The sequence below is a fragment of the Misgurnus anguillicaudatus genome, chromosome 11 (assembly GCF_027580225.2).
Source record: "Misgurnus anguillicaudatus chromosome 11, ASM2758022v2, whole genome shotgun sequence".
In the NCBI taxonomy this organism is placed as follows: domain Eukaryota; kingdom Metazoa; phylum Chordata; class Actinopteri; order Cypriniformes; family Cobitidae; genus Misgurnus; species Misgurnus anguillicaudatus.
Window position 1 is genome coordinate 8045090 of NC_073347.2, and position 27481 is coordinate 8072570.

Genomic DNA, 27481 nt, shown 5'->3' on the forward strand with positions numbered 1-27481 from the left:
GTTAGAAATGTAATGTAACATTATTACAGAATTTTGCAACCCTATTTATGATTCATAATTTATTAGAGATGCACCAAATTTATCACAAAAACAATACGGCCAAAATGTTGTGATGACGCAAACAGAAACCGCGACCTGCATGTACTCGTCTTAAGCAACAGGTCTACAATGTGGACGTATTTCAGTATCCCTTGGTCTCAATTCGCTCCCTAGCTCCCGAGGTCGTGAATCAGTATGTACGGCTCGCATGCGATTTGCAGATTAATACGCAAATTTAAGTAGGGAAAGTTTATCATTTGCACGTGTTTCTTAGGCTTGCAAATGTTAACATTCAAGTGATTTTAGACAATTTAACCCCAAAAAGACGCTAAAGTGAGCAGCTTTCTGTACGCACAGACACTCGTGCAGTTGAATGTGTTCGGTCCAGCTACAGACGTGATCATCCCTTCAAAGATCAGAACTCTTGATGTGTAAACTTTAGAGAGAGTTGCGCTACTGTGTCTTAAAATGCAATCCATTAAAATACATTTGGAGAACAGAGCAATGAAAAACAACGTAATGTTTTTATGTGGAAGACTGTTTATGCTTCGCTATTGGAATTCGCCATCTGTCTGTGTGCATGCGCGTTTAAGTGCACTCAGTAGTGTATACACGAAGAGACACGTTTTAAAAAGCAAGCTAACATAAAATCTTTCTGTTATTGACAGGGCACATACAAATAAAATGTTAATACACATTCATAGCCATAAATGCAATGGTACTAATAATTGGCATAATTTCTTTCTGTGTTACAGTTTTTGGCCTTGGTTTCCTCTTTTTCGGTTTTCCGCTAAGTATTTTCATTTCGGTGCATCCATAACATTTATGATTTTGTGTCAGGCAAGCAACTGCCACTAAAATACTAACAGATCCTCCTGTCTGTAAATAGTCAGATCAACACAAAAACTCCTGTCCCATGTTGCTCTGTCAGGCTGCTCCGTATGCCCAAACAAACAGAGCGATGCTTTAATATCTCCACACAGCCACATAGTTTTTACACTTTGTAATGGAATCAACCTATGAATGACCTACTAATAAGCAAAAGTATTTTAACATTGCCAAAATTATACATCATAGAGTTTTAAGGTGTAGTGTAACCCAACCAAACAGCAACCGTCGTCCATTAAAGGAGTCCCATATGTTCATATATGAAACACGAAGTTGACTGAACCCACATTGCATTCCTCATGCTTTAATTGGTCATGGTCACGAATTAAAAAGAATTGACGTGCACAAAGAATTTGAAGGCTGACATGCATACTAATTCAAAGCACTGCTTGACATGCATCACAGGCCAAAACGGGATCTGGCATGCATGCTTGTGGAGAGATTGATGTTGAAACTCTGCCTGAGAAAAATCCCACCACCCGGGCCTGCAGAACACAGGCGAGGTTAACCATCAGCCGCCCAGCCCGAGTGAGAAAGAGAGAGAAAAGAGAGAGAGAGCTGCACTCTGCCGCACTCATGCAGAAAACATTCCCAAAATGCGACACATTCACCCTCCTCCATTCCCCCTCCCGGCCGACTGCATGCCCCTGGAGGTTGGCTCTGACGTCAGTAGTCGAGCTGGGCCAGCCGCCAACCCTGTGGGCCCTTGATGGATGCGATGGGTCGAGTGGACCGGGCCGTGGCATGAAGCATGCCGTGCACGGACATGTCAGTCCTGCTTAAACAGTCCTAATGACCCATAAGGACCCAGCGGGCTTTCTCTCCCGTACTTTTACTGGGGCTATAACCCTGTAGCCTTTCAGCCTGTCTTGGCTGCTCAGGTTACATACACACAAACACATGCATAGAAGTGGTTTGTGACCGCATTAACAGTTCTGTTGAAGCACTGGCGCATTAGGGTATGTTTAAGACAAATCCATTGTAGGAATCAAAAGATAACTTCAAAGAAAAAATGGTATTTAATAAAAATAATACTGTTTTGGGTACTGAAGAAAAGACTGTACTGTATACAGTCCCATAGACCCAACCTACACTGTAAAAAGTAAAATTTAGATCAACTTAAAAAATTACTTGAATTGGTAACACCTAAAAAATAAAGTTGTTTCAATTTACATGTTTAAGTGAAAAACACTTTAAATTAAAAATGTAAGTTGAAAAAAGTTGGTCCAACTTTCACTTTTTACAGTGTATATTGAAAATATGTATTTTTTAATATAAATAATGAATATAAAATAATCATTTATCTGTAGAGCAAATTTTAAATGTGCTTCAAATGTGTAAGAGATGAGTTGACAAATAAAACACAAAATTCATTTTTTTTTACTTTAAGCTTAGTTTAAGTATTTAAAGTTAAACAATGTTTAATTATTTAAGGTTTAAACAAGGTTTTTAAAATCAGTTTTTATTATTTTGTAAAAGCTGTTACAATGAAAAGTCTTTATATGGAAATTATACATTTATTATATTTGTCAAATTTATGGAGTTTATCAAAAGTTATGTTTCTCTAGTCCAAGTGTAAACAGGTATTTGTAATAGCATGCGCTGGTTTGAATATGTACTCTACAATTTCTGCTTTTCAGGTAGACTACCTATTCTTTTATTACCCATCTAAAATTAAGCAACAATCTATAATTCAAATAAAGAAACATCTTGTAGCTTAAAGGAAATTTTACACAGGAGTATTCTTGACAACACAAAGCTCTTATTGCAGAACATTCAAGCACAGTTCACATGGCCATGAGTTCCTACCTGCAGGCTGGCTGCTGCTCTTCCGTTTCAACCATCTGTCTACCGTCTCTGTGCTTACGCTCTCCAGAACAAACTCATCCAGCATCTGCGGGTGAAGGGAGAGATAAGCCTTCACTTTCTCATCCGTCAAACCTGCAACACAGTGATCAAGATTAGTGTAGTGCTTGTGAACGCTGTGTATTTGCACATGCTGTATGAGTTCCTGACATTCTTATCATTGGCAGTTTGTTTCACCAATGCAGCAGAGTTGTTTGAACATTTTATTTTTCTACTTGTATGAAAAAATAAAGTGTAGCATTTAGACTGGGATCACACACACATGCTGACTCAGATCAACAACTGTGTCCCGCTGCTGACCCCAATGTAATTTTTAAAACTCAATGGGGGGCTGCAAGGCTCTGTGCTGGGGCCACTCCCACTTTGCAGCACTAGAGGCCCTTATGAAACCACAAGAAGAAGATAGACAAGTCGTTTTTGCTTAATAGGCAATTAAGTGTTTGAGAGCTTGCTAAGTGCTGCTGTTTATGGTCTTTGTTGTCAGGACAAACATGCAATTACCGGGCTGTTGCTGAAACCAGGCACATTTCTAATGTGCTTGGTGGTGTCGTTTGGCTAACAGTGAACAAAATCCTTTTGTGGGTAGTCCTAGTGAAAGCCTGTTTATTCTTTTTGGGGGTGGTAGTTGTTATGTTTTATGTTGTAATGTAGACTGACCAATACTCAATAAAAGACCACTATGACGGAGGTAGTGGTTCTTGCAGTCAACTGAATGGGTAAACATGACATCATGTAATCTTAAAAACATTCTGGTAGCTCATAAAGATATAGGAGGTCTTTACTTTTGCTCTGATTGTCCTACCCTAACTGTTGAAGGAAATGCATAAGAAATTGAGGTTTTAATGGGGGGTGGCAATATATCAGTGGGGGTTCTTTTCAAAAAACTAATATGATATAGTAATTTTACTGAAACCATGATGAAAACTTGTTTATTATATATGTACTGTATATTATTAAATAACTATACAGGTTAAAGGGATAATCCCCCCACAAAAAAACTTTGCTTAGGTTAACTCCCCCTTAAAGGTATTGCAGAGGATTTTCTTTTTCCAGGTGGATCATCAAGACTATTGGTCCTCCTGGTTGTCAATCAGGAGTGTTGCGCAATTACATTTTTTTAAAAAGTGGAGAAGGCGGTTCTTTTCTAAAATCCTCCGCTACACCTTTAAGCCATCCAACATACATATGACCATATTCTTTCAGACTAACACAATCAAAGTAATATTAGAAAATGTCTTGGGTCTTGTAAGCTTTGAATGGCACTGTACGAGGCTGGTCATTTTGAAGCCCAAAAAAGTGAATCTATCATTCAGAAGTTATCCACAGTGCTCCAGTGGGTTAAATTAAGGCAAAGATTTGGTAGGAAAATTTCCATATTTAAAACTTTAAATGTGCATTCACCAGAGGTATCCTCGTCTTTTATCGAAATCCTCTGCCATTTAAAAAAAATCCTTGATTTAGACTTCTTATTCGTGACTGCCATTAATCTTTGGTCTCTGTTCGTCACTACTCCTTACATGCTATGTCCCACATTGATACTCTCTGGTAAATGCATATTGGACATTACTTTAACTTAGTTATTATATTTTAAATATGTTTAAAATTAAGTTTTAAATATGGATATTTTTTCTACAAAATTGCATCAATTACCCTAAGAAGGCCTTTATTAATCCAATGGAGCCATGTGGATTACTTCTGTGAAGGATTAATGCACTTTTTTGGCCTTTAAAATGTCAGGCCCTGTTTACCACCATTACAAAGCTTGGAAGAGGCAGGAAACCTCCCAATACAACTTCAATTGTGTTCATCTGAAAGAAAATGGGGTGATTTGCATTAAAGGGGTTGTTCACAGAATAATGTCATTTTTGTACAAATATAATCCAGTAAATTAAATTGTAACTAAAAATTTTGAAAATTAAAACTTAAATACAAAAAATATATATATTTTTTTTTTTCATTTCAAACCTGCAAAAAAATATTCATAAATAGACTCCATAATCACTTGAGCTAAAAAAAAAAAAACTTTACACAGTAAAACCATCACAAAATAGATATTTCAGACTGTGATTTTACAATGGTTCATCCAATCAAAATGTAAAAACACTGTAAAATAGCCACTATGTAGTATAACTCTAGTCAACACCTGTTAGTTTTGCCTATAAAACATGTCTAAATAGGTTCTTCCATGCCTTGATATGTTTGGGACGTATACTGTACCACGCTTCTAGTTTAACATATCTTATAAATAACAGAAAAGCAGTCAGACAAATTTTTGTTGCTACACGTAAATATGTCATAAATCCAGCCCTACCATGAAAAACATAATCTAGAGACTTTTCATTGATAAACACACAGTACAGTCAATCTATGGCATTCTTTTTAGTCTCTGACCTACTGTCTACATCCAGATCCGGACCCAGACCTGCTTCCGCCAGGAACAATCATTTGTCATGAATACAAATAAATATAGTGTCTTTTTCTCCAAACAAATCAGTTAAACTGTATTTACACTCCACAGACAGTTCATTACGCATTTACACAGGAATTACAAACACATTTCCCATGCTGGAAAATTGCATTTCATTCACACACACACAGACCCAAATAAAGCAACTGAATTTTTTTTAAATTTAAATCTACTGCTGCATCTGTTTAACAAAAACTTTTTATTATTGCATAAATTTGTACTGAGATTCTATGCATTTGGTTTATTTGGATTGGTAGACACTTTTATATATGAATACTTAATATATACACACATTTTTTTTCTTAAAATTATACATGCATGTGTGTGTATTTAAACTATACACATAACTATTATACAAAATACACACACACAGTACTGTGCAAAAGTCTTAGGCCACCACCACCGGACATGTTGTTTTAGAAGTTTTAATGTCCATCCACATTTATGTTTCAATTCATTTTATTAAGAGACAAACAGAAAATACAGGACACATGTACAAGGAAAAAAACAACTTTCAGGACTAAATGTTGACTTTAGGCATCGTCGGTGTATAGTGTGACCTCTCCTGGCACTAAACACATCTTGAACGTTTTTGAGTAAAGAGACTAAAATGGTTTCTTTAAAATTATAAATTAGGATTTAAATTTTATTTAGGTTTAAGAGATCCTGCAGTTTTCTGCAATTGCTAAAGTGAAAGGGGAGTTTATTCTTAAAACCTGGCAGATCAGTTTACATTTTTATACAGTTTTTAATACAATATACACATTTCCTGTATTTTCTGGATGTATTTTATTAAAGAGATTCAGAAACAATTATATATGACCATTGCAAAAACAACAAATCAAATTCTGACATGGTGGTCTAAGACTTGTGCACAGTACTGTATATGATGTAAACCAAAACTTTTACTATTTTGCTGCCTAACATTACTAAAATATCCTAAACAAAAGCTTTGCATGTTTCTGAAAAAAATGCATAGACTGGACCTCCAGGAACTTTAATGTAATACCTTTAGTCAACACACTTTTGGTTTTTTAATTCCAAGATGGACTCTACAGTACGCTCAGACTTTTTGCAGAATATGTGCAGTCTGGCTTAATGTGCAAACCTGTGGGAACCACAGCTGGGAGGCATGTGTTTTACACTACATAAAACACACACATGTTAGGAGGAAGACACCGAGACTCGAGCAGTACAGAGAGCTCTCACAAGCAGACAAAGGCGTAGTAAGAGGCTTCAGACTGTTTTGGTGCACACAACAAAGGACCAAACACGAGAATGGCACAGCCTACGCTCTTTAAATGCTAAAACCAAACCAGATGTAAGAAAGACATCCACACATAAACTGTCATATAGGCTGGGATTATCCCAGAGGGATAAAAGCACATTATAGTTTAATACATGGAGGTACAGGTCTCTGTATGCAAGGAGAGCGAAACAGGAGGGGTGCCGCAGACTGACGCTGTCCAGACACGAGACGCAGCTCTTCAGGAGCGCCTCACGAGACTCGCAGAGCCAGTGCTGACGCACATGGGCAGAGAGCTTTGCTTAATAAATCAGACAGCGGAGGGGACGCAGACACACAAAGACTGAGAGTGGCGAGACGAGAGAAACTGTACTCGGCAAGCTGCAATGAGGTTATCTGCATCGTGTACGCACTGATCCATGTGTTACGTGATTTTGGAATAGCAATTTCTTTTAGTAGATGATCACAGTTTGTGTCTCTGTTTAAAAAATACCTTTGAATATATCCTAAATATTAAAATGTATTGATGCATTGATACATTGTTAAATTCAATCAACATGTTTGATAGCCAATGAAAAATTAGGCTATAAAACCTTTTTAGATTATACTTCATTTATGAGGAGGACAATAAAATTGGGAATACATCATATATTCTATAATTCTTTGTATACTGTACACAACACATTTAATATTTTCCCAGTTTTTCTGTGTGTTTTTTTATCTTTTTTACTTTGAAGAAATGAAACGTAATAAAACACTGTAATAATTGTCATAACTGTTACCTTTGCTGTTGAAAAATATTCAAAACAAAATAAATAAATAAATAATAATAATAATAAAAATTGTCAAATTATGGGACCATTCAAACATGTGCTAGTGAATGCGAAAATAGGAGTGTAAATTGTGAAAAGGTTAAATTCGGAGTTATAACAACATTCAAAATGATTTGTGTTACTTTTTTAATGTTTATTATCTCTGGTACCTATATCCATTTTTGTTTTATGAATGTGAGCATTCACAAATGGACAAATGTTTTTAAATTTTCATGTATGTTTTAGGTAATATGTAAGCAATAAGGTACGACAGGCTGTGCTGTATCGTGAATAAGTAACGGCTGAAGGGCGTTACTTATTCACGATACAGCACTTGCCTCGAGTACCTTATTGCTTTTATAAAACGGTTACCACACAATATTAAAGTAAAAAAAATAGTAGTGCAACTTTCATGAAGTTAAATCAATAAATGCATTCCTTCCGCTAGAAAAAATAGTCCCTGACTGCGAACAACAACATGAAAGCTCAAATAAAAACAACAAACTGTTCTCAGACTTTGTCTCATTATATGTTTATGTGTTGCTAAGGGTGTTGCTAAGGGCGCAGTGATATTAAATAGAACCGTTGGGTGAAGCGGTCATAGCAGTGTTTTATCGTGAATAAAGCACACCTATTGACCAATCAGAATCAACGATTGGAACTAACCGTTTTATAAGATATTTTAATACTTGAGCTCATAAAAACAAATATTCGAATACATTTACTAAAATTACATTAATTAAGACAAACGTTTCTGAAGTTTTGACACTTCAAAGAAGGCTTATAATTAGGAAATATCCACAACAATCTTAAGCTAAGCTTATATTCTGTATATATGCATTTTAAGTTGAAAACATTGTAAAAAGCCTACAAAAAATGGCGTTAAAACCATAGACTGTAAAAAAAATACGGACGTAGTGTCCGTGACGTCACCCATAGGTTTGTGATGTTCGTTTTTGAAGCCAATAGTAGGCGGTGCTTGCCTACGCCATCTTGGCCGTGCATCACCGTGCATCATTCGCGGATATCCAAAAATGGGTAACAAGGGCGTCACGTGGGTGAAGCTGAGGTGGCTGGTTGCTAAAACCACGCCCCCTAGCTCAACTCTAGTGACAGCAGTGGCTATTCAACCGTCATTCAAGTGGCCACACCCTTAATTATGCAAAACTTTAAAGCTTAATATCATTTAAACAGATGAGTTACAAATTCACCCCCCTCACAGTTGTCATTAAAGGGACACTTAACCCATTTGCATTAAGTTTTGTATCGTTAGAACCCCAGTCATGTTTTTTTAATGGTCGTGCATCATTTCCTCAGTTGCCGCTGAGACAGGAGAAATGCAGATTTCAGTGTTGCACTTCCTTCTTTCAATGATGAAAAAATCATAATTCTGCGTCATTGAAAGCAGGAAGTCCAATATCTTTGTTGAGGGGGTGAGACTACAAACACCCCATTTCTCGGTCAAATAGGTACCAAATTCGAAACGTATGAACAAATATGACACACTTTCAATAAAGATTATTGTTTCTGCGGGTGAAATGCTCCTTTAAGGGCAAAATTAGCTATATAGACCAAAAACACTTTTTGTAGCAGGCTGTAAAGACATTATTTTCTGCTGTAAAGTTGGGAGGTCTATGGGAATTGACTGCCTCTAGCGGCCGGTCAATGAATTGCAGTTTAAGTCTCTTCCGTAATGGCTTAATAATAATAATAATAATAATAATAACTTTAATTTATATAGGGCGCGCTTAACAAAACAAGGGGAGGGGAAGGGGGGTGCTAAAGCCCATAGGCCTCAGTGAAGAGATTAGTTTTTTTTTTATCAGAGAGATCGGAAGGTTGCCCCTCGGTTAAAACCCCAAACGGAGCGAAGGCTAAGTCTAAATCCTTGGTGTTTCAAGTCAGTCGTAAGTGTGAATTCACTACTGTTCGATCTTACAAAAATCATACCAAATATTATACTGTAACACTAACCAAACATACATTCGAATAGCATTTTTTCTATTCAAATTATTATTGCAGATCGAATATTCGACCATGCATGCACATCCCTATTATATGCATCATAAAATCCTCAACTTTTTAAGGCTGTTCAGTGAAAAAAGTAGGACACAAATCTGTAGATCTGTAAAAGTTCACCTTGCATTGCTTGTTATTTTGCATGAACATAGCTGCAGACAGATCACATGCAATATCATCAAAGCTTCTGCATGCGTCACATGACGACAGAGATCACAACAGCAAGCTAAAACAACAGCCCAAAACCACAAAGCACAGAAGACTCACCACCCGTTCTTTCCCTGCCCAATGTCTTAAACAGCCAGTAGCTACAGTGGACCCCGTGCCCTGTTTTCTTACAAAGACACAAACAACCTCCTTCAATTTGAATGTTTAATACAAGCTAGAATGTAAAACTGATTTAGTTTTTAAGATAAAATTCACATATAAAATGTAGTTTACTGGAGAGTATACTTCAGCAAGCATTACTATTACTATAGGTCTTATGAAGTCATTCCAGTAAGCATCAAACTGTTGTCACATTTACGCCACATAACTGAATTTATATAAGCATTAGGTTGAAATACTTAAAAATAACTAGTTGACTAATGGTTGACAAGATTTATCATATGATTATTTTTATATTAGGGACTGAACTCTGTCCAGCTTTAGAGATTGTAAAGTCAAACTAACAACCACCTAAGAACACTAAGCTTCGTCTCAAGCCTATCCCAAAGACATTTTCTTTAGCAGATTTTTTTTTAGATTTATTTTACTGTTGCACTTTCCAGCACATGAAGCCAGAGCACACAGCCCTGTAGAAATGTTGTCATTATTTATTGATTTGCTAGGCTGATGACCTCATCCAAGGCGGCTGGCACTTTTCACACGTTCTCTTGTGTGGCATCCTACTGACAGAGATGTGATCATAACTTGGATAAAGAAAAGGTTCAGAGGTGTTTGGTAGGTTTTCAAAAAAAGTGATGGCTTCACATTAACATAAAACATTACTTTTGTGCTGCAAAAACTGCACATAGCTGAACCACTACAGAACGTCTGGGTTTTATTTTTTTCATGGTGGGCAACAACACAAATGATAAAACACAAATATGATCAACTGATGAGCATGCTGATGTAGACACTAATTCCACGCACACAAAGAGTGTTTATTCATAATAAGCGGTGAAACTCAAGGCCGTGACTATAAATTGTAGATAAGTGACATTGTGATGTTATGAGACTGGAGTTAAGACCTCATACATCACAGGGTTGTCAGCGATGTGACCTTGAGGACACACCCCTTTCAGTCTGATTCAGTCTGATATCAGTGCAATCACAGGACAGAATTAATCTTTTAGCTTTGTTTTTCAGTGTAGGCTTTTGCTATGCGTAAGAAAGGAGCTACATCGGACACATTTCGTTTTTACCTCTGCCATTGGTTGGTAGGGCTGCACAATAAATCGCATGCCAATCCTTGATTAGTAGTAAATCGGCATCACTTGCTTTCAGATGGAGCGGCATTTACTACACAAAGCCATAGTTCACTGACATCAGGGCAATTACGCATGAATTATCGCGTACGTATCGCCAGCGATTATGGATGCGATATGGGCTGGCTTGTGATATCGTGCAGCCCTATTGGTTGGTCAAACAGACAACTCTGCCCTATTGGTTGAATCCTGTTGTTTGAGACTGTGCTGGGTGCTCAAATAAACCCATAACACTGCTACCATGTAGTGTTTAATTGTGGTATATAATTGTGGGAGTAGTTTCCTTACTTATTCATTTGCTTTTTTATGCATTTATCTGTGACAAGTCACTAAATTGTTGGACAATAAACAGAGTTTTTGGTGAAGAAAAGCATGCAATGCAAATGCAGATTATGCGGGAATGTTAAAGTGGACATATCATAAAAAATCTGACTTTTTCCATGTTTAAGTGCTATAATTGGGTCTGCAGTGCTTCTATCAACCTAGGAAATGTGACAAAAATCAACCTAGTAACTTAGTTTTGGTAAACCATTCTCTGCAAGAATGTAAAAAAATAGCTAATTGAAATTTGGCTCCCCTTGTTATGTCAGAAGGGGATAATACCGCCCCTTAATCTGCACTATCCAAACACGGCAATGTCATTTATTGCAAAAATCAACATTTAAAAGGATCCCCCAAAACACCTACAAAGGGTCAATTTTAACATGTTATAATAAATTACCTATGGGATATTTGAGCTAAAACCTCACATATGCACTCTGGGAAACCAAAGATTTATTTTACATTTTAAAAAAGTCTTGTGAAATGTCCCCTTTAATATGAAACATGATAATAACAATAACATAAAAATAATTGAAAACATTCATGGTAAAACTATTTTCATGAATGCAATCGCTATCGGCGTTATGTCTGAGTATTGTCGATAGACTAAAGCACCATCTATTGGCACAACCCTAATACCATCATAACTCTTTTTGGGGACACCAACCAATCAGTGACTTGCTTAGTAGGGTGGTCCTTATTTTTCAACTTTTAAAAGTTCATGCTCTCACCCCACCAATATGTTTGAATAAATTAATAAAAATTGGACAAAAATTTTTCAATACTAATTAATATTTAGAGGTTGCTCAAGACCTTTGAAGTTTAACACATTTCGCGTATTATGTGACACTTTGTGCTAGCATGTAAAATCGTTTAATAATATATACTTATGGCAGCAATGGACTTATTTGACCATGCTCCATGCAAATAAAACTCCTGTTTTAGTTGTGATGTGTCTTTCAAAGCAAGAAAGCTTCAATGTGAATAAAGCACAATAGACAATATGAGACAATGGCAAGCAACACGAAGCATGTCCGCTATAGTTACTCGGATCAGAAGAGACTGAAATAACTGAAATACCCTCCAAGAAGCAAGTTTTTATGTGTCTTGTGTATTTTTAAATGGTAGAGTTTTTGCAAAAATATGTGATTTCGGAAATATTCAAAGGCTTTGAGCAACCTCTAGATCAGGGGTGTCAAACATGCGGCCCGCATGATGATTTATACAGTTTTATTAAATATTAAATACATATTTTAAAAACCCTTTCAGGCGGGTGTCTAGTTCGTTTTTAATATGAGAGACTTGCGGAAAGCAGCAAAACGCAGAACATAGACTTAACACGGTGCCCAAAAATCTTGCCGTTTTATTGTTACCGCTCCGCTAAAGATCCACTGATTCCGGCGATCCACTTCGTGTTTTCTCTGTGATGGTGTTCACTCTCTGCCTGGAGAGCGAAGACGACAGTTTCCGAAGTTCGTTGCATTAACAGGTAGATTCATTACATTATATCAGTTGTTAAACAACAGAATTAGTAATTTGTAAGTTTGTTTATGTATTTCTTCCGGTAATGATTTGCCTTCGGCGTTCTAAAAGTGCTAACAACTTAGCAAGCAAACAACAACAAAATATCCACATTCTTAGTATTAACGTTACAATGCTTGTCTAATCGATTTAATGTCCCCGATCAGATCTAAGTTAATATAAACACTAAATTTGCTGTTGTTGGCACACTTTGTAGAAAAAAAAAATACAAAAAACACCAATGCCTTCACAAAATAACGTCAGAGAACGGAAAGAGAGGCTGCTAAAGGCAGTTTAACATTGCAAACATGGATCCATCAAGCCAACAGGTAAATCATATTGAATGTTTAGCAGACTTTAATTCTTGTTATTATATTTCCCATTATAATCACTTGTCTAAGTTGATGCTAGTAATATAACACATCATATTTATAATACTTCATTAAAACCATAATAATAGTACCACCCCCCATAGTGCCCTTTTTGCTTTTGGGCCACTGCCACATCTAGCATTTTCATTTTCTAAATGACTGTTCTTATTACAAAGAAAAGTGAATGGTTTATAAATAATTTTGCCATTAAGGCAAAAGAAGTTAAATTAAAGCATTTCAACCTAAGGCCAGTGGGTTTTGTACAGATGTAAATTTGTGTGTATAATATGTACAAAATGAGTGTGACTTATGAAATGTAGTTTTCACAGAGCTGTGTGTTTCTCTGGATTTTCTTGCTAAACAAACTAATTAATTGGTTTGTTTAGTTAATTTTAAGACAATTATCAGCACACTAAGGTTTAAAAAAATTATCCGGCCCTCACTTTGTGGCGTTATTTACCATCCGGCCCTCAGCCTAAAATGAGTTTGACACCCCTGCTCTAGATATTGTATGAACAATTCAAAAATTTGCACAGTGTGTTTTTATTGATATCCTAATACATTTAGGGGATGAAAGTTGAACATAAAAAAAAGACCCATTATAAGGACCACCCTATTGCTTATGTTTACTAAAGAGTATCGATAATTATTTTATATACATTAAGTTTTAATACTAATACATTTACAACACACAGTAACTATAATATTTAAGTATAATATTTAAGAAATATCAATACTATTAATACTAAATATAATGCTATTTTTGAAGCACTGGGAGGAAAACTGTGACCAGGACTTTAGATCTTGCTTGTGGGAAATTGTTGGGATCTAGTTACATCTCTGAATAAGTGACATTTACTGTTTGTTTGCATCGACCCAAGATTCCTCAGAGCAGCTCTTTGCACATACAATGAGAATACATGTGACCCAACTGAACGCCGGACCTCTGGGAACGTTGCGATCTCATGGGCTCAAAACAGATGCCTCTCGGCTCCCAGCTGGTGTGGCCCCTGCCGCTCAAATCAGAGATGGTACGCACATATTTGGCTGCGCCCTGACCTCTAATGGAAGCCAGCTTTTCGTCAGTGTCCGACCTTTTGATTTGCTCGAAAATGAGGCACTCAAAATGTTTGCACTTGAGCTACTGATTTGGATAAAATGACATCATCGTGTGTAATGCCGGTGAAGCAATTCAGCCTCAACACCAAGTCATCTAATTAGCCTGTGGTTGTGACCTAAGAGAGCTGGAACCTGTTGCCATGTTTAGAATGTAGGTGGATTTGTTTTTACACGCTGGATATTCTTAAGCTTGGTCTCACCCTCTTAAACGTAACATGTTTATTCGGAGGAAATTACCTCACAATGACTACTTGCTCAGATATGAAGTATAAATATTTAGTTTTACATTATATTTGCTGATATAGATAGAACATGACATGTAAATGGGTTTATACAATAGCTTTCCTACTCCTCGAATCTGATTGGACCGGGGAGCTTTACTATACCATTGAAACGGTACTGCGACAAAGTTACCGTTTTACAGGACAGGTATTGTCTTCCACAAAATGACACGTGATGAAATATACCCTGACAGCACCCTTCAAAGAAACAGAAAATATCTATCAAGAGAGAAAGATGTTAGCTAAGTCCCTAAGACTTATATTCTATCTTAAGCAGGCCTCATTTCCTCTTTGCGTTTGTCCTTCTTCTTTAACACACTGCTCTTTTTTCTTTTTTAGATTAGTTCTGTACAGTCTCAGATCCCCCAGACATTTTAATTGCGTCATTCAAGGTTTTTTCCCCTTTTTTAAGTTTTGCTTTGAGTAAAGGAAGGGTTGGGAGTGGGTACAGATGTCAGTTATTCATTGCGACATCTGATCTTCCTTCACAATGTCATAACTTTAATGTCACACCACAAAGTCTGATAGATTTGGATATAGATGAAGGACTATTCAGTGATCACTACCAATATTTCTTGAGATAGCAATAGTGACGCATCTTGTTTAATATTAGTAAAATAAAACCATAGTATTTCCCGTTATAAATTAAATGATGTTAGTATTAAATTATAGCATGAGACTATGTGCATGTGACTTCAGATTCTCTTAAAAGGCATTCACAGCTGCATGAAGCAGTAGTTTGGAGAATGCTTCAATGATCAGGTAAACTATTATATAAGTAAAGTCACCTGTGTGAACATGCAGGCCTTGTGATTGGGCTGGTGGCTTAATTTGGAAGCCCTGTTCACTGTTATTTCATCATAAAGCGTAGTCAGCATAAAATGAGTAAGGAATTACGCATTCATGCACACAAAACACCAAGACCATTATTATTCATGCAATAGGGTTATTAAAGGGGTTATGACATTAAGAATCAAATTTCCTTGATCTTTTGACTTTTAACAGGTCTTGGGATCATTAATACATCGTGCAGGTTTTAAGCTTAAAACACCCTCCTGATCAATATTGAAAGCAATTATGTAACCATTCTCTAGGAAAAAGCTAATTAAAAATGTCTGGAAAAGTTTGACCAGCCCCACAGATAGACACAGCACATTATTGGATTGTTGGCTCCACCCACTGGTGTTCTGTCAGAGGAGCAGAAAGTCTACCAAGAGTCCACTTAGGGCGCACTCACATTACCAAACCAAACAGCGCTGGGGTGCGTTTGACCCCAAAGCCTGGTTTGTTTGACTAGTGTGATCGCGCTGTTCCGCGCGCGGGCGCGATTTGGTTAACTGCACCTTGGCCGGTTTGCGGAGGTGGGCTGGAGCGCAGCTCACTTGGGCTCAGGTGCGGAAGGCTATAGCATGAGCGCAATCGAACCTGAGCGCAATTCAAAAGGAAAGACGTCAATTGCGCGACCACCACTCAACTCTTGTTAAGAGAGTGCTTTACTTCCTGTTTTCTTTATAACAATTTCATCCTAATGACGAAAGCACGCCCGGGCTTATATTAATAAAAGAACAGTATGATCGCGCTGGGACATTGTATGGTTTGGATAATGTGACTGCGCCCTTATACAGTATTATACCTAACCCAACCAAACCGTGCCCAAGCACAGTCCCCCTCTCTAATCCCCCAGAAGCATGCATTCACACTGTACTTATATAGATCCGAGCCCGGGCACGCTTTGCATTAGGATGCAATTGTTTTAAAGAAAACAGGAAGTAAAGCATTCTGTTAACTAGTCAACAACTAATCGTTAAGATTGTTAACAAATTTTATTATCGATTTGTTGGTTGGTGATGTCACATGCTCCCGCACCACCGTCGGACAAGCATTCTTCATTCAGGGTGAGTTGCGTGCTTAAAGTCAGGCATGTCTTTTGCATACAACGCGAGATGCACGTTTATTAGGCGCTTCTTCTCACCCTGCAACCCGCCGTCCACAGCATTGCCAGGTCCTCTGCCTTTCGGCGAGGTTCTGAATTGGGCTTCTTTTAAAGAAGTTTCTGCAGAATTATGTTTTTCTGCAGGTTAGAGAAGAACAGGATTTGGTTCATTAGTTGTTGGTATTTGGGATGTGAATAGTCATTGGGATGCTTTTGGACTTACTTTGAAAGGCCATTGGGCTGGTTTTGTTATGCGGATCTGGCAACCCTGACAGGACAATGATGGAAACATAAGCGCCTACAAACGCTGGTTAATAAAAGTTTAATTTTGTCTTTTAATATAGGTGAGTTTGTATTGTATTGTTTTGCTTTTAATTGTTGGGCTTTTATAAAAAGGTATGAACCACAAACTAAGTTTTTGTTGTAAAGTAAGGGGGAAATCCAGGTTTTTATTACTGTAACAATGCACGTATATCACTTTCATATCACATGGCTTATTTATTTTGTTAATAATTAATACTGTTAATTCATCAAGGTCTAAAGTTGAGTTTAATTAATAATCTGTGGCAAAATTTCCTCACCAGCAGATCCCTGAAGACTCAATTCATTTAAATGTTTTACTATTTACAAACTTTTTTAAAGGAGCTGTATGTAGCGTTTCTACTTAAACTAATCCCTTTTCAATTGCCTGTGTGTGAAGGGGTTGTAATCTCACATTAAAATGATCCACTTTGCGGGTTTGCCATTACCTCTGAAAAAAAATATTATAATTTTAATGTGAAAGTACCGGGTCGGATTTGGCGCGAAATCCAGTGATGTCGCCTGCATGCGCACTCCCGAGCCTCTCGCCTCATCTACTGACTTGCGCTCAACAGCGACGACACTGCAACGTAGTGTTGGGCGATATGCCCTATTTTGAGATCGTCCTATCGTCAGCCTGTGAGATCGGCGATACACAATAGTATCGGAGGCGGGGCAGTAGTTTACTCATTTTTTTATTTGTTAATTTTTTACTCATTATAACAAGTCACTTGATGGGTGGACAAAAAAGAACAAGAGCAACACCATCATGACCGCAACCTTCTCAAAACTGATGCCATTAACGCGAGCGCGTCATTAAAACCCTATCATGATTACTTAATAACTGTAAAAACATGCATCTGCGCACGCACACACACGTGCGCGCACATACAAACAAATCAATGCATTTGTTTAGTGCTGTTGCAGAAGGCTACACCTGTCAAGCCGTGGTGCTCTCAGAGGAGCCTTTTTAAACGCATCGGTCCAGTGGAACGCGATCATATTTTAAACACACTCATATATTAAACACGAGGGATATGTTGCTACAACTCCTTGAAATGCATATCATAAACAGGATTAATACCATCTGCCTTCGGACAGAGCGCAGCTCTTTGCACGTACGCGAGAGTGGGAGAGGCGCCAATATGCAGCGGGTCATATTTTAAACAAAAAGTAAAGTTTGCCTCAGCTCGCATGAAACGCATTAAATTGAACAAAGACATAAGGATTACTACTTTAGTTTATGTTTAGACTTCGGACAGACGCGAGAGCGCGTGCACGTGAGACAGAGAGAGGCGTAGCTGCTCATGACGCGGCACGCTGGATTTAGTGCTAGAAGGAGTCCAAGACGCTCGCATTAAGTGCAGGTACGTGCAAGAAGGAATTCTCTCTTTACTAGCTCTCCGTGTAAATTGAAGCCCTCAAACCCTCATGCGAGGAAAAGCATGCATTGTGGATGTTAATGTAAAACTATGATGATAATAATAATAATAATAACCATTCGCCAACTATCGTCATGACTATCGCCATGAAAGCCGGGCATTGGCGATATGTCTGAAGATCGTCGATACACGATACTATCGTCTATCGGCACAACCCTACTGCAACGTGTCTGATAACAGACTGAAACGACCTGCTCCCAGCACAACACAGACTCCAACACAAACTCCACATATTGTGAAGGAAAAAAATTATCTGCTGAAGCTTGTAAGGCCAAACGTGAATCGAATCAACTAAGGACAAAAACACGGATTAACATCGGCAGGTAGGGATGCTCACATTGATTGTTTAACCGTTAACCGAAGGTAAGAATTTATGACCGATTAACATTATCAGTTAAAATAAAAAATATTTGTTAATACATGGTACGTGTCGTCATGAGCCGACAGACATTTCGCCACTTTTTCTATCTTTAATTTGTGAATGTCCTGTAAATGACACAAATTATTGCTGCCCTGACGGTCTGATAAAGTAATCATTTGTATGAGAAATCATTTGTATGCGTGTTTGGAAACTGAACGGAGATGAGCGCGTGTCCCCGCAAGATGACGCGGTCCGTCTCGCGCACATCCGGACAGACGTTCGCTGATGGCCTCTGACCCTGTCCATAAACATCTAGATCTTTTTGCACAAACGGAGAAAGACGACGCAAAAGCAAAACTTTCTGAAAAGCATCCTGCCTTAGAAATGACCACTGTGGTAGATGAAACAGAGACAATCTGCCCTTTTTGGATATTAATCCTCTGGACTGATCGCGTGCTTTTTAATAAGATAATGTTGCGTTGTGTATGAATCCTGGTTCTGTTGTTGATCTGTCGCTGCTGTTTGCACGTTCAAATTAAATCTTTAGTTTTTACTAGTTCACAGACAACCGTCAACTGTATTTTTACTCAATGACAATTTCATATTAAAATCTTATAAGTTAACGGTTAATGTTTGGTTTAGAAGCTATGGTTGTCGGTCGGGAAAATCAACTGATATGAGCATCCCTATCGGCAGGGCATTTGAATTATGGAGAAACCTCCGCTTTGTTTTGGGTATAAAAACGGATCCGGAGTTGGCTTTCATCCTATTGGACAGGTAAGCTAACATTACTACAAAGCATGTAAAATATATGCTTTAGTTTTTTAGATGTTGTTTCGGTTTGCTAGCCTTCGCTTTAGCGTGTGTTTGCCCAGCCGTCGTCGATCAATGACGTAAAACTGCTGTCCGTTTTTTAGTCTTTAAACTCGTACAGTCTGACATTGATGGAAACTGAGATTATACACTGTGATATGGACTTAACTACGATATTGATCGCACACTGTGGCAAGCAACAATCCTAAAGGTCTATTTAAAATAGCACAATGTATACCAGGCTTTACTGTTATACTGAAATTGTTCAGTGTAGTTCACCAACCATTTTCGTTAACTTACCATACATTTACCTACATAACACCACATTACATAGGCTAAATGCAGTCAATTTAACGTTGCAGTGAGTTTCCAGTTGTGTGGTGCTTTCTCCGGTGTGTTGCATCTCAGTCTGGCCGTCGCTCATGAGTTCGAGCACACGCTTGTAAACTTATTGGTTGCAATCTGAAACAAACATCACCGCTAGAGGCCGCTGAAAACTACATACAGCCCCTTTAAATACAAACTTTTTTATTTAAGGCTTAAAATATCAAAAAGATTATATTAGTAAAACCCTGTAACGTGTGGCTTTTGCACATTTAAAAGTACACTTCTACACATGAATACCCTAATTTAGTGTCTTATTTAGCTATAAGAAAAATCTACACTGTAAAAAAATTCCGTAGAAATTACAACGTTATTGCAGCTGAGCTGGGTTGCCGGTAATTTACCGTAGATTTAAATTGATGTTATTTACTGGCAAGAGTTTGTTCAAAGTTAAATAAATTTTAAATATTAACAAGTCTTTATCTTTACAGAATAAAACTATACAATAACAGCCTCATGAAAAGCATTCTGGGAACCAGAAATCATCGTCAAACTTTTTCTGTTTTTTGCTTCAGATTATGTTTACCAGAATGTTTTGCTTGATGCCGTTTTGTTTAGTTTATCTCTGTAAAGACAAAGACCCGCAAATGTTAAATGTTCATTTAGCCTTGAACAAAATGTTGCCAGCAAATAACACAAATTCAAATCTACGGCAAATTACAGGCAACCCAGCTGCAATTTTTTACAGATTTTTTACAGTGTAATAATAAATGTAAATGTTTATGAAAAAAATCTCACGATTATTTGATTATGAAAATAATCGTTAGTTGCACTGTTAGTTAACACTGGAGCCCATCGTAATGTTAAATCTTTGTTTTGGGGTCGTTTGGGGTGCGATGATATTCGCGCAATGACGTCTCTCCCTTTAAACCACGCTCTAGCAAAACTCGCAATCACACCGTGCCTTCCGCACCCGAGCAAAACCGAACCACGCACGAGCCCACCTCCGCAAGCGGGCCAGGGCAAGATCAACCAAATCAGGTGAGGCACAGAACAATCACACTAGTCAAAAGAACCAGACTCTGGGGGTTTGGTTTGGATAATGTGAGTGCACCCAAACACTCAAATGACTTATAGTTGATGAGAAGAAACAAAATAATGATTTTCTAATACTTTATACATAACTTGTGATTTCTGTGTGTATACCTGTGTTCATCTGTATACTTTGATCTTAAAATGTCCTTCACAATGTTAAAACCAAACATGCATCACTATCTGAAATACATCATAACATGTTTTGGTGAATTGTTCTGACATGAGCATTTAAGGAATGGAACTGAACATGTCTTTGGTATTTCTCCTGTTTTTAAGCAGTTGCTCGAGGTTAATGTTTCACTACAGATCACGATTACAGACTACACAAGATGACTTTCAGGAAAGCACATGACTTCATTCACACGCCATAAGGAAATACTCTTGTCCTAGAAGAATCCAGATGTTTATTTACAGCATGGTAACGTGTGTGCCAAACATTAAATAAATACATGATCAAACCATAGGAAAAAATATTTAACTGACAAATGGGCTAATACTTCAGCGCTGTGTGACTGCTAAATATCTCTGTTTTTCCCACACGACTCATAAGATGTAAAAAGAAAACTATTGGTATGTCAATCCTGGAAGAAAAAGCATCTTTCTTCTTCGTCTCACCACACAATTCATGCAAAGCTGACAAAGTGGTTTAAAAAGCTTTATCACTGTTGTTTTGATGTGTGGAGACACAGGAGTGACAAAAAACTACTTCAATGGAGTTATGATAAAGGTTGTTTTTTTTGGGATGTTGAAGAGGAGGTCACAACAGGGTGACCAGACTTCCTGATAAACTTTAGGACAACTCAGAGTCGTGTCCAATGTCCCGACACTATCTTTGTATTTTACTTTAGTGGTAGTATACTACATAAAAACATTTTTTGTTTGTATTCTGTTCCTGTAGTTCAGTTGGTATTGCATTTTGTTAGCAAAGGTTATTTGTTTCATTCAGGGATTAACATACTGCAGCGATAAAAATTTAAAGAAAGAATGAATTGTAGATTTGGATAAATTTGTAAAAGGTAAGCTGAATAAGTCCAACATGTGTGCATAATTATGCAAATAACAAAAAAATAAGAAAAATACAATGGCATTGTTTACAATGCACAAATTTTGTCAATCCCACTAAATTTAATCCGATTGCAGGTTATGACAGTACAGTTTACTATCATGATAGATAGCTGTATCGATAGTGTACAGTTGCCGGCGCGTGCTCATGTTGCTTGGCAACCGCTGTAAACGAGAAGACGACAAGCGTGATTGACGAACTGCAAGCAGAGAGATGAATGCCTCCGCAAAAATGTACGACGGCGGACAGACCGTTGTCATCGAAACGACTTTAGTATGTTTGTAGCAAACAGACGAAAGTACGTTTCTGTATTATTTCTTTGAAAACAAAACCAAAGGTTTACAAAAATAAGAACAAAAGTCAAGCAAGCATTCTATGCATTTTGTTGTCAAGGTAAGTGCATACACACAAACACACACGTCTGTTTTGGTGGGACATTCCATATAATACGTAATTAACAGTGGTTCACTTCCGCGATTTGGTACGATTGCGCTCACATTAGCAGCGAACTGATCTGGAGTTCACATGACTCGAGTACGTTTCGCGGGTGCGCACCCGAGTTCGGAAGACAGCGTTCACATCATCCAAATGTACCGAACTCTGATGTCAATCGAACCCGGGTGCGCACCAAAAGTGCTAATGTGAAAACGCCCTTAACCTGCATGTCGTTGGAGTGTGGGAGGAAACCAGAGTACCCGGAGTAAACCCACGGTGACGCAGGGAGAACATGCAAACCTCACAAAAAATACCTCCTGATACAGCTGAAGACTGCTTGTAAATTGAAACAAAAACACTTTTTGAATTTGATTTGAACTTCGGCACATACTGCATACGGCTTATATTATAATTAATCAATCCTGACATTTTTTGCTGGTCAACCAAGGTTACAGCAGTAAAGTTAAAGGTCTTTAAACTTGAAGGGTCAGCATCATGCTCCTGATGACCAAAGAAACTGTTAGCTCTAAAAACCCGTGATCAAAAACACCAGAGACCGCAGAAGAGAGAGAGAGAGATTTTTGTAAACTGTTCTCTTTCTGGCATGCTTTCAAGGGCAGACTGCCAAGGTACTACTTTTCACATGCCTGACGTGAGTGATGTGGGATGGGGTGTGGTGAGGAGGGGGCCACCTGCGTCATCGGTCCGCCTGGGACTCCCTTTCCAAAGGTGGGAAGACCATATGTTTCTTATCTAAAGAAAGGCCTGCAGCCTGGCTAGGACAGTGATGCACGAATGTATTGATGGATGAATAGACAGACAGATTTAATAAATTCTACATAAACAAAAGTTGCAAGTTTGCTTGCCAACTGTAAACAACTAAACTCATATATTTTCAACTTGTTTGGAAAGCATCACGTTTTGCACCTACGCATTACCTTGCATAGTCTCCAACTGTTGCAATGTATGTACTGTCAAACTACACAAACCTAATAGAAAAACACAAATATTTTTCTCTTTTTAAAGGCTTCACAGGCATTCACAACATCTGTTAACAAATGAATAGTAGATTTACAGTAACGCAGGACAAACACGCAGCGGCTACCATGGAAAAGTAATTTGCATTATTTCCACTCTCATGGCTGTGGTCATTAAGAGGAAAGGGTGAGGGCTATTAAATGTCTGGTTGAGATAGAGATAAGAGTCCCCTATAACCTGCACCTGACGGGAGGGACTCCGGATTGGGGACTACCTAGAGTCACTTTCATCCGATGCAGCACTAAAGTAAGGCCTCTTACATCATAAACCCCACAGGGATGACATGCTGTAACTTTCATGGCACATTGACCTCTCATGTCTGTACTGTATTAATATTACTATTGGTGGTGGGCATTGATTTATCGCAATTAATTGCATACAAAATAAAAGTGAGTTTTTGCATAATATTCGTGTGTGTTTTGTGTGTAATTATTATGTATATTTAATAGTGCTGGGCATGGATTAATCTAGATTAATCGTATACAAAATAAAAGAAATTTTTTGCATAACATATGAGTTTGTGCTGTTTGTAATTATTATGTATATATAAATACACACACATTCATGTATGTATTTAAGAAACATTTACATGTGTATATATATTTATTCATATTTTTGTATATTCTATATTATATATAAATAAAAAACGATATATAAATAAAACATTTCTTAAATGTATATATATGTATGTGTGTGTGTTTAAATATACATAATATTTACACACAGCACAAACTCATGTATTATGCAAAAAAATACATTTATTTTGTATGAGATTAATCTAGATTAATCTATGCCCAGCTCTAATATTTAAGCAGAAACAGATACGTGTATACATGTAAGCCTAGGGCTGGACATACAGTAGTATAAAAATTATTCATTCATTCATGTATACATTTAAATGTTTTATTTTATATATAAATTTTGTTAGTTTATATATATAATATAGATTTTTTTTTATTATTTAATACACATGTAAATGTTTCGTAAATAGATAAAACCAAAATAGATGGTTTTCCGGTATTTTTTCACGCTGCCAAAAGATCTCTCACAAATGATTGGAAATGTATAATGTTTTTCCAGAGAGTTATTGATGAACGGGTGTTTAGGTGGCATGCAATTATTTCATCATATGTTTTTTTCGGTTTCTAAGTTGGGTGTGTAAGATACGAAATCCAATGCTATGTCATATTAATCAGTGTCTTGTTGACTAAAACATAACATCGGTTTGAAATATGTCTGCAGCTCTTAGCAACTTTTTTGGTGGGCTTGAAAATATTTTGACCCAGCGTGGTTAATTGTAACGATGTGTTACAACTAACCCTTCAGCACTTACGATATGAAAACCTGCTAATGTTAGCGTAATTCTTGCCGTTGTTTTAAATAAGCTACACACGAATGATTGCTGACTGCCAACAAAATAAATGTGCCTGTCTTATAAAAAATCATGTGTCCAATTGATTTTTGTTCATATCTTTAATATTGACTGAATAAGGTCACTTCAAAGATTGAAATCATAATGAAATGAATGGCTAAAATCAGACATTGATTGATTTTGAAACTGTAGTATAGTTATTACAGACTGGGTCACGTATAAAAAATGTTTTGTCATAATTTTGTTGCTTTTTCTTACATACTTAGACATTTGTATCCATTTATAATTGAACTATGTTTAGATGAGGGATGAATAGTATATATACCTGTCTATTATAGACAGATATATAAACAATATCCACTTCAAGTAGACAAAATATAATTGAAATATTTGCCTGCAAACTTAATTTTAAGCAAGTGTTACAACTAACCCCCCGCCTGTTACAATTAACCCCACCTATGGGGTACGTTGGTCACGTTTGGTGTAATTGTCCAAGAATGGTAAGTATGAGAAACAAACTTCTAATAGTCATTTGTAGCAGAGATGTGTATGTTGCTTGTGTAAAAATACAATTAATCAAACTCAAATATTTTTTGATTGATTGAGCCAAAACCAAAAAGCGTTAGATTGTGCCCCGCTCTCCCCTACATAATAATTGAAACACACACACACACACACACACACACACACACACACACACAGACACACACCTTATATATTATACAAAAACTCACTTTAATTTTGTATATGATTAATCGTTGCCCACCACTTCCAGGTCTCTACCACTTCATGTTGCTATAGCATTCCTATGACATATGTGAAAGTGTTTTAACAAAAAAAAAAACATCACTTTTAAAGCTTGTGACACTTAAATCAGCATAAAAATAATCGTCTATTAATAAAATAATTGTTAAGGGACAGTTCACCCAAAAATGACAATTCTGTCATCAATTACCCACTCTCAAGTTGTTACAAGCCTGCATAAATTTATTTTTTTCTGATGAACACGAATGAAGACATTTTGATGGATGTTTGTAACCAAGCCCCATCGACTTTCATAGTAGGAAAAAAGAATACAATGGAAATCAATGGGGCCTCTGATTGAACATCCACAAAATTATCTTCTTTCGTGTTTATCAGAAAAAAAAAGAAAATTATACATGAGAGTGAGAAAATGATGAAATTATTTTTATTTTTGTCTGATCTATTGCTTTTATGGAAGTAATAAGGAACTGAAACGTTTATGGTTAAACTGCAGTAGGATACTGTTCTCAGATATACTAAAGCTTTCAATTAAAAGATTTGTAAAGATTTTTCTAAGGAATTGTGATGAAATATCTGACACAAAGCTGATTAAAGTAAAATGAAACCCATTCCTACTCCCTAAAGGAGTTTTGATCTGACAGCAGCCAGCAGAAGCCAAAGATGCAGAAATTCACCCGGCCACATCTGGAGAGTTCTTGAGACCAGCGGAGCACTGGGACCTAAACATGGTCTGATGAGAACAGCAGACCCACTATCTGCTTTTGGACATTCCTCACATAAGGTCATAATGGAGCTCTGTAGACTTCAATGTCACGAGACTGACATCATCACAGGAACAGAGTGCTGTCTAACAGGTCAAATGTGTGCTCATCCCATTGAAATTGGACATTAGTCTTTCAAATCAAATTCCCTTTCATGTTTTTTTAGCTGAATGTGTGAGCTGAGGGCCATTGCTGTACTGAATTCAGTGTGTACATACGTAGAGCTGCTGTTGGTTGTAAAAAAGTGAGGGGATGTTCGTGTATCTTCAATACACACAAAGTAAATGTACTTTCATACTGACAACGTACAGTCTTTTATACATGAATGTACTTTCTTGTGATGCTATGACTGTAACAAATGTCAGTACTTGCAATAAAATACGTGTCCCATTAAAGCAGATATGTTTTTTTCCGGGTAGCCAGCTACACACATTTACATTTTGACTTGCTCAGCAGGATTTCATGATAACAGTTGAACTGTAGGCAAAAACTGACCACAGTTTCACTGGCCCTTGTGGTCTAAATGCCTGGTATAAAGCTTGCTAGAATTGTTTGCATATTTGCAAATACTTGCTGATAAAGCCTCGTCGAGGAAGCAAACGGTATCCATCAAGAACATCCCAAATTTTCCCTTTTTTATCTAAAACTGGATATTATTGAGCAAAGGAGACGAAATGGGATCCAGACATATAGGGCAAACATGAACCTGCATCAGCAGCCGGTTCCCAAGTTGGACATGTTAACAGAAGGTGCGCTAACCACTACACCCGGCTCCCACAATCTCTAACAAATAAGAAAAATATATAATATTCAGAAACTTCCTTCTCTTCCATTGATACAGTTTCTATCAGACGATGCTGCATGCTGGACCTCGACATGTGGCTGTAAGACGTTTGTGTTTCAATGTATGTCACATGAGCAGTTTCATTGACTTGTGTTTGGTGAAAGGCTGTTTGAAAAGGGAATTCACAGAGATGATTAAATGACATCCAGCTGAGGGAGGAAGTGTCTGGAATGAGCGCTTCCTGCATGACAATGCAGCGTTCTTCATTGAGTTAAGCTCTCCGTAGATGGACTGTCAGATCACATAAGCGTTGACCTGGTGTAGCCTCAGAAGTGGACACTAAAGCCACACCAAAGCAGGGCTGATAAAACACCCTACGCTAGACCAGGGGTTCAAACTGGGGTCCGGGGGCCCCCAGGGGTCCTCAAAAAGGTTCTAGGGGGTCCCCAGAAAATGTCAGTGAAATGTGCTGCAGTATAAATAAATTTGAATTGAAAATGTAGCAATAAGGCTGAACATTTTCAGGGGGGGACCGCGTACAATGAGTGTGATGCAATTTTCGTCATCAGAAGAGTG

General features: G+C 37.4%; 1 protein-coding gene across 3 annotated transcripts in view; it reads right to left on the reverse strand.

Annotated features, from left to right (window-relative positions):
* The window catches only part of pde10a (phosphodiesterase 10A), a 137379-nt gene that overhangs the window by 46597 nt on the left and 63301 nt on the right, over positions 1-27481 (reverse strand). For all 3 annotated transcript variants that reach the window (XM_073872959.1, XM_073872960.1, XM_073872961.1), the window contains exon 2: positions 2737-2868. In XM_073872959.1, coding sequence (XP_073729060.1) covers positions 2737-2868 — 132 coding nt within the window. The remainder of the gene's footprint in view (positions 1-2736; positions 2869-27481) is intronic.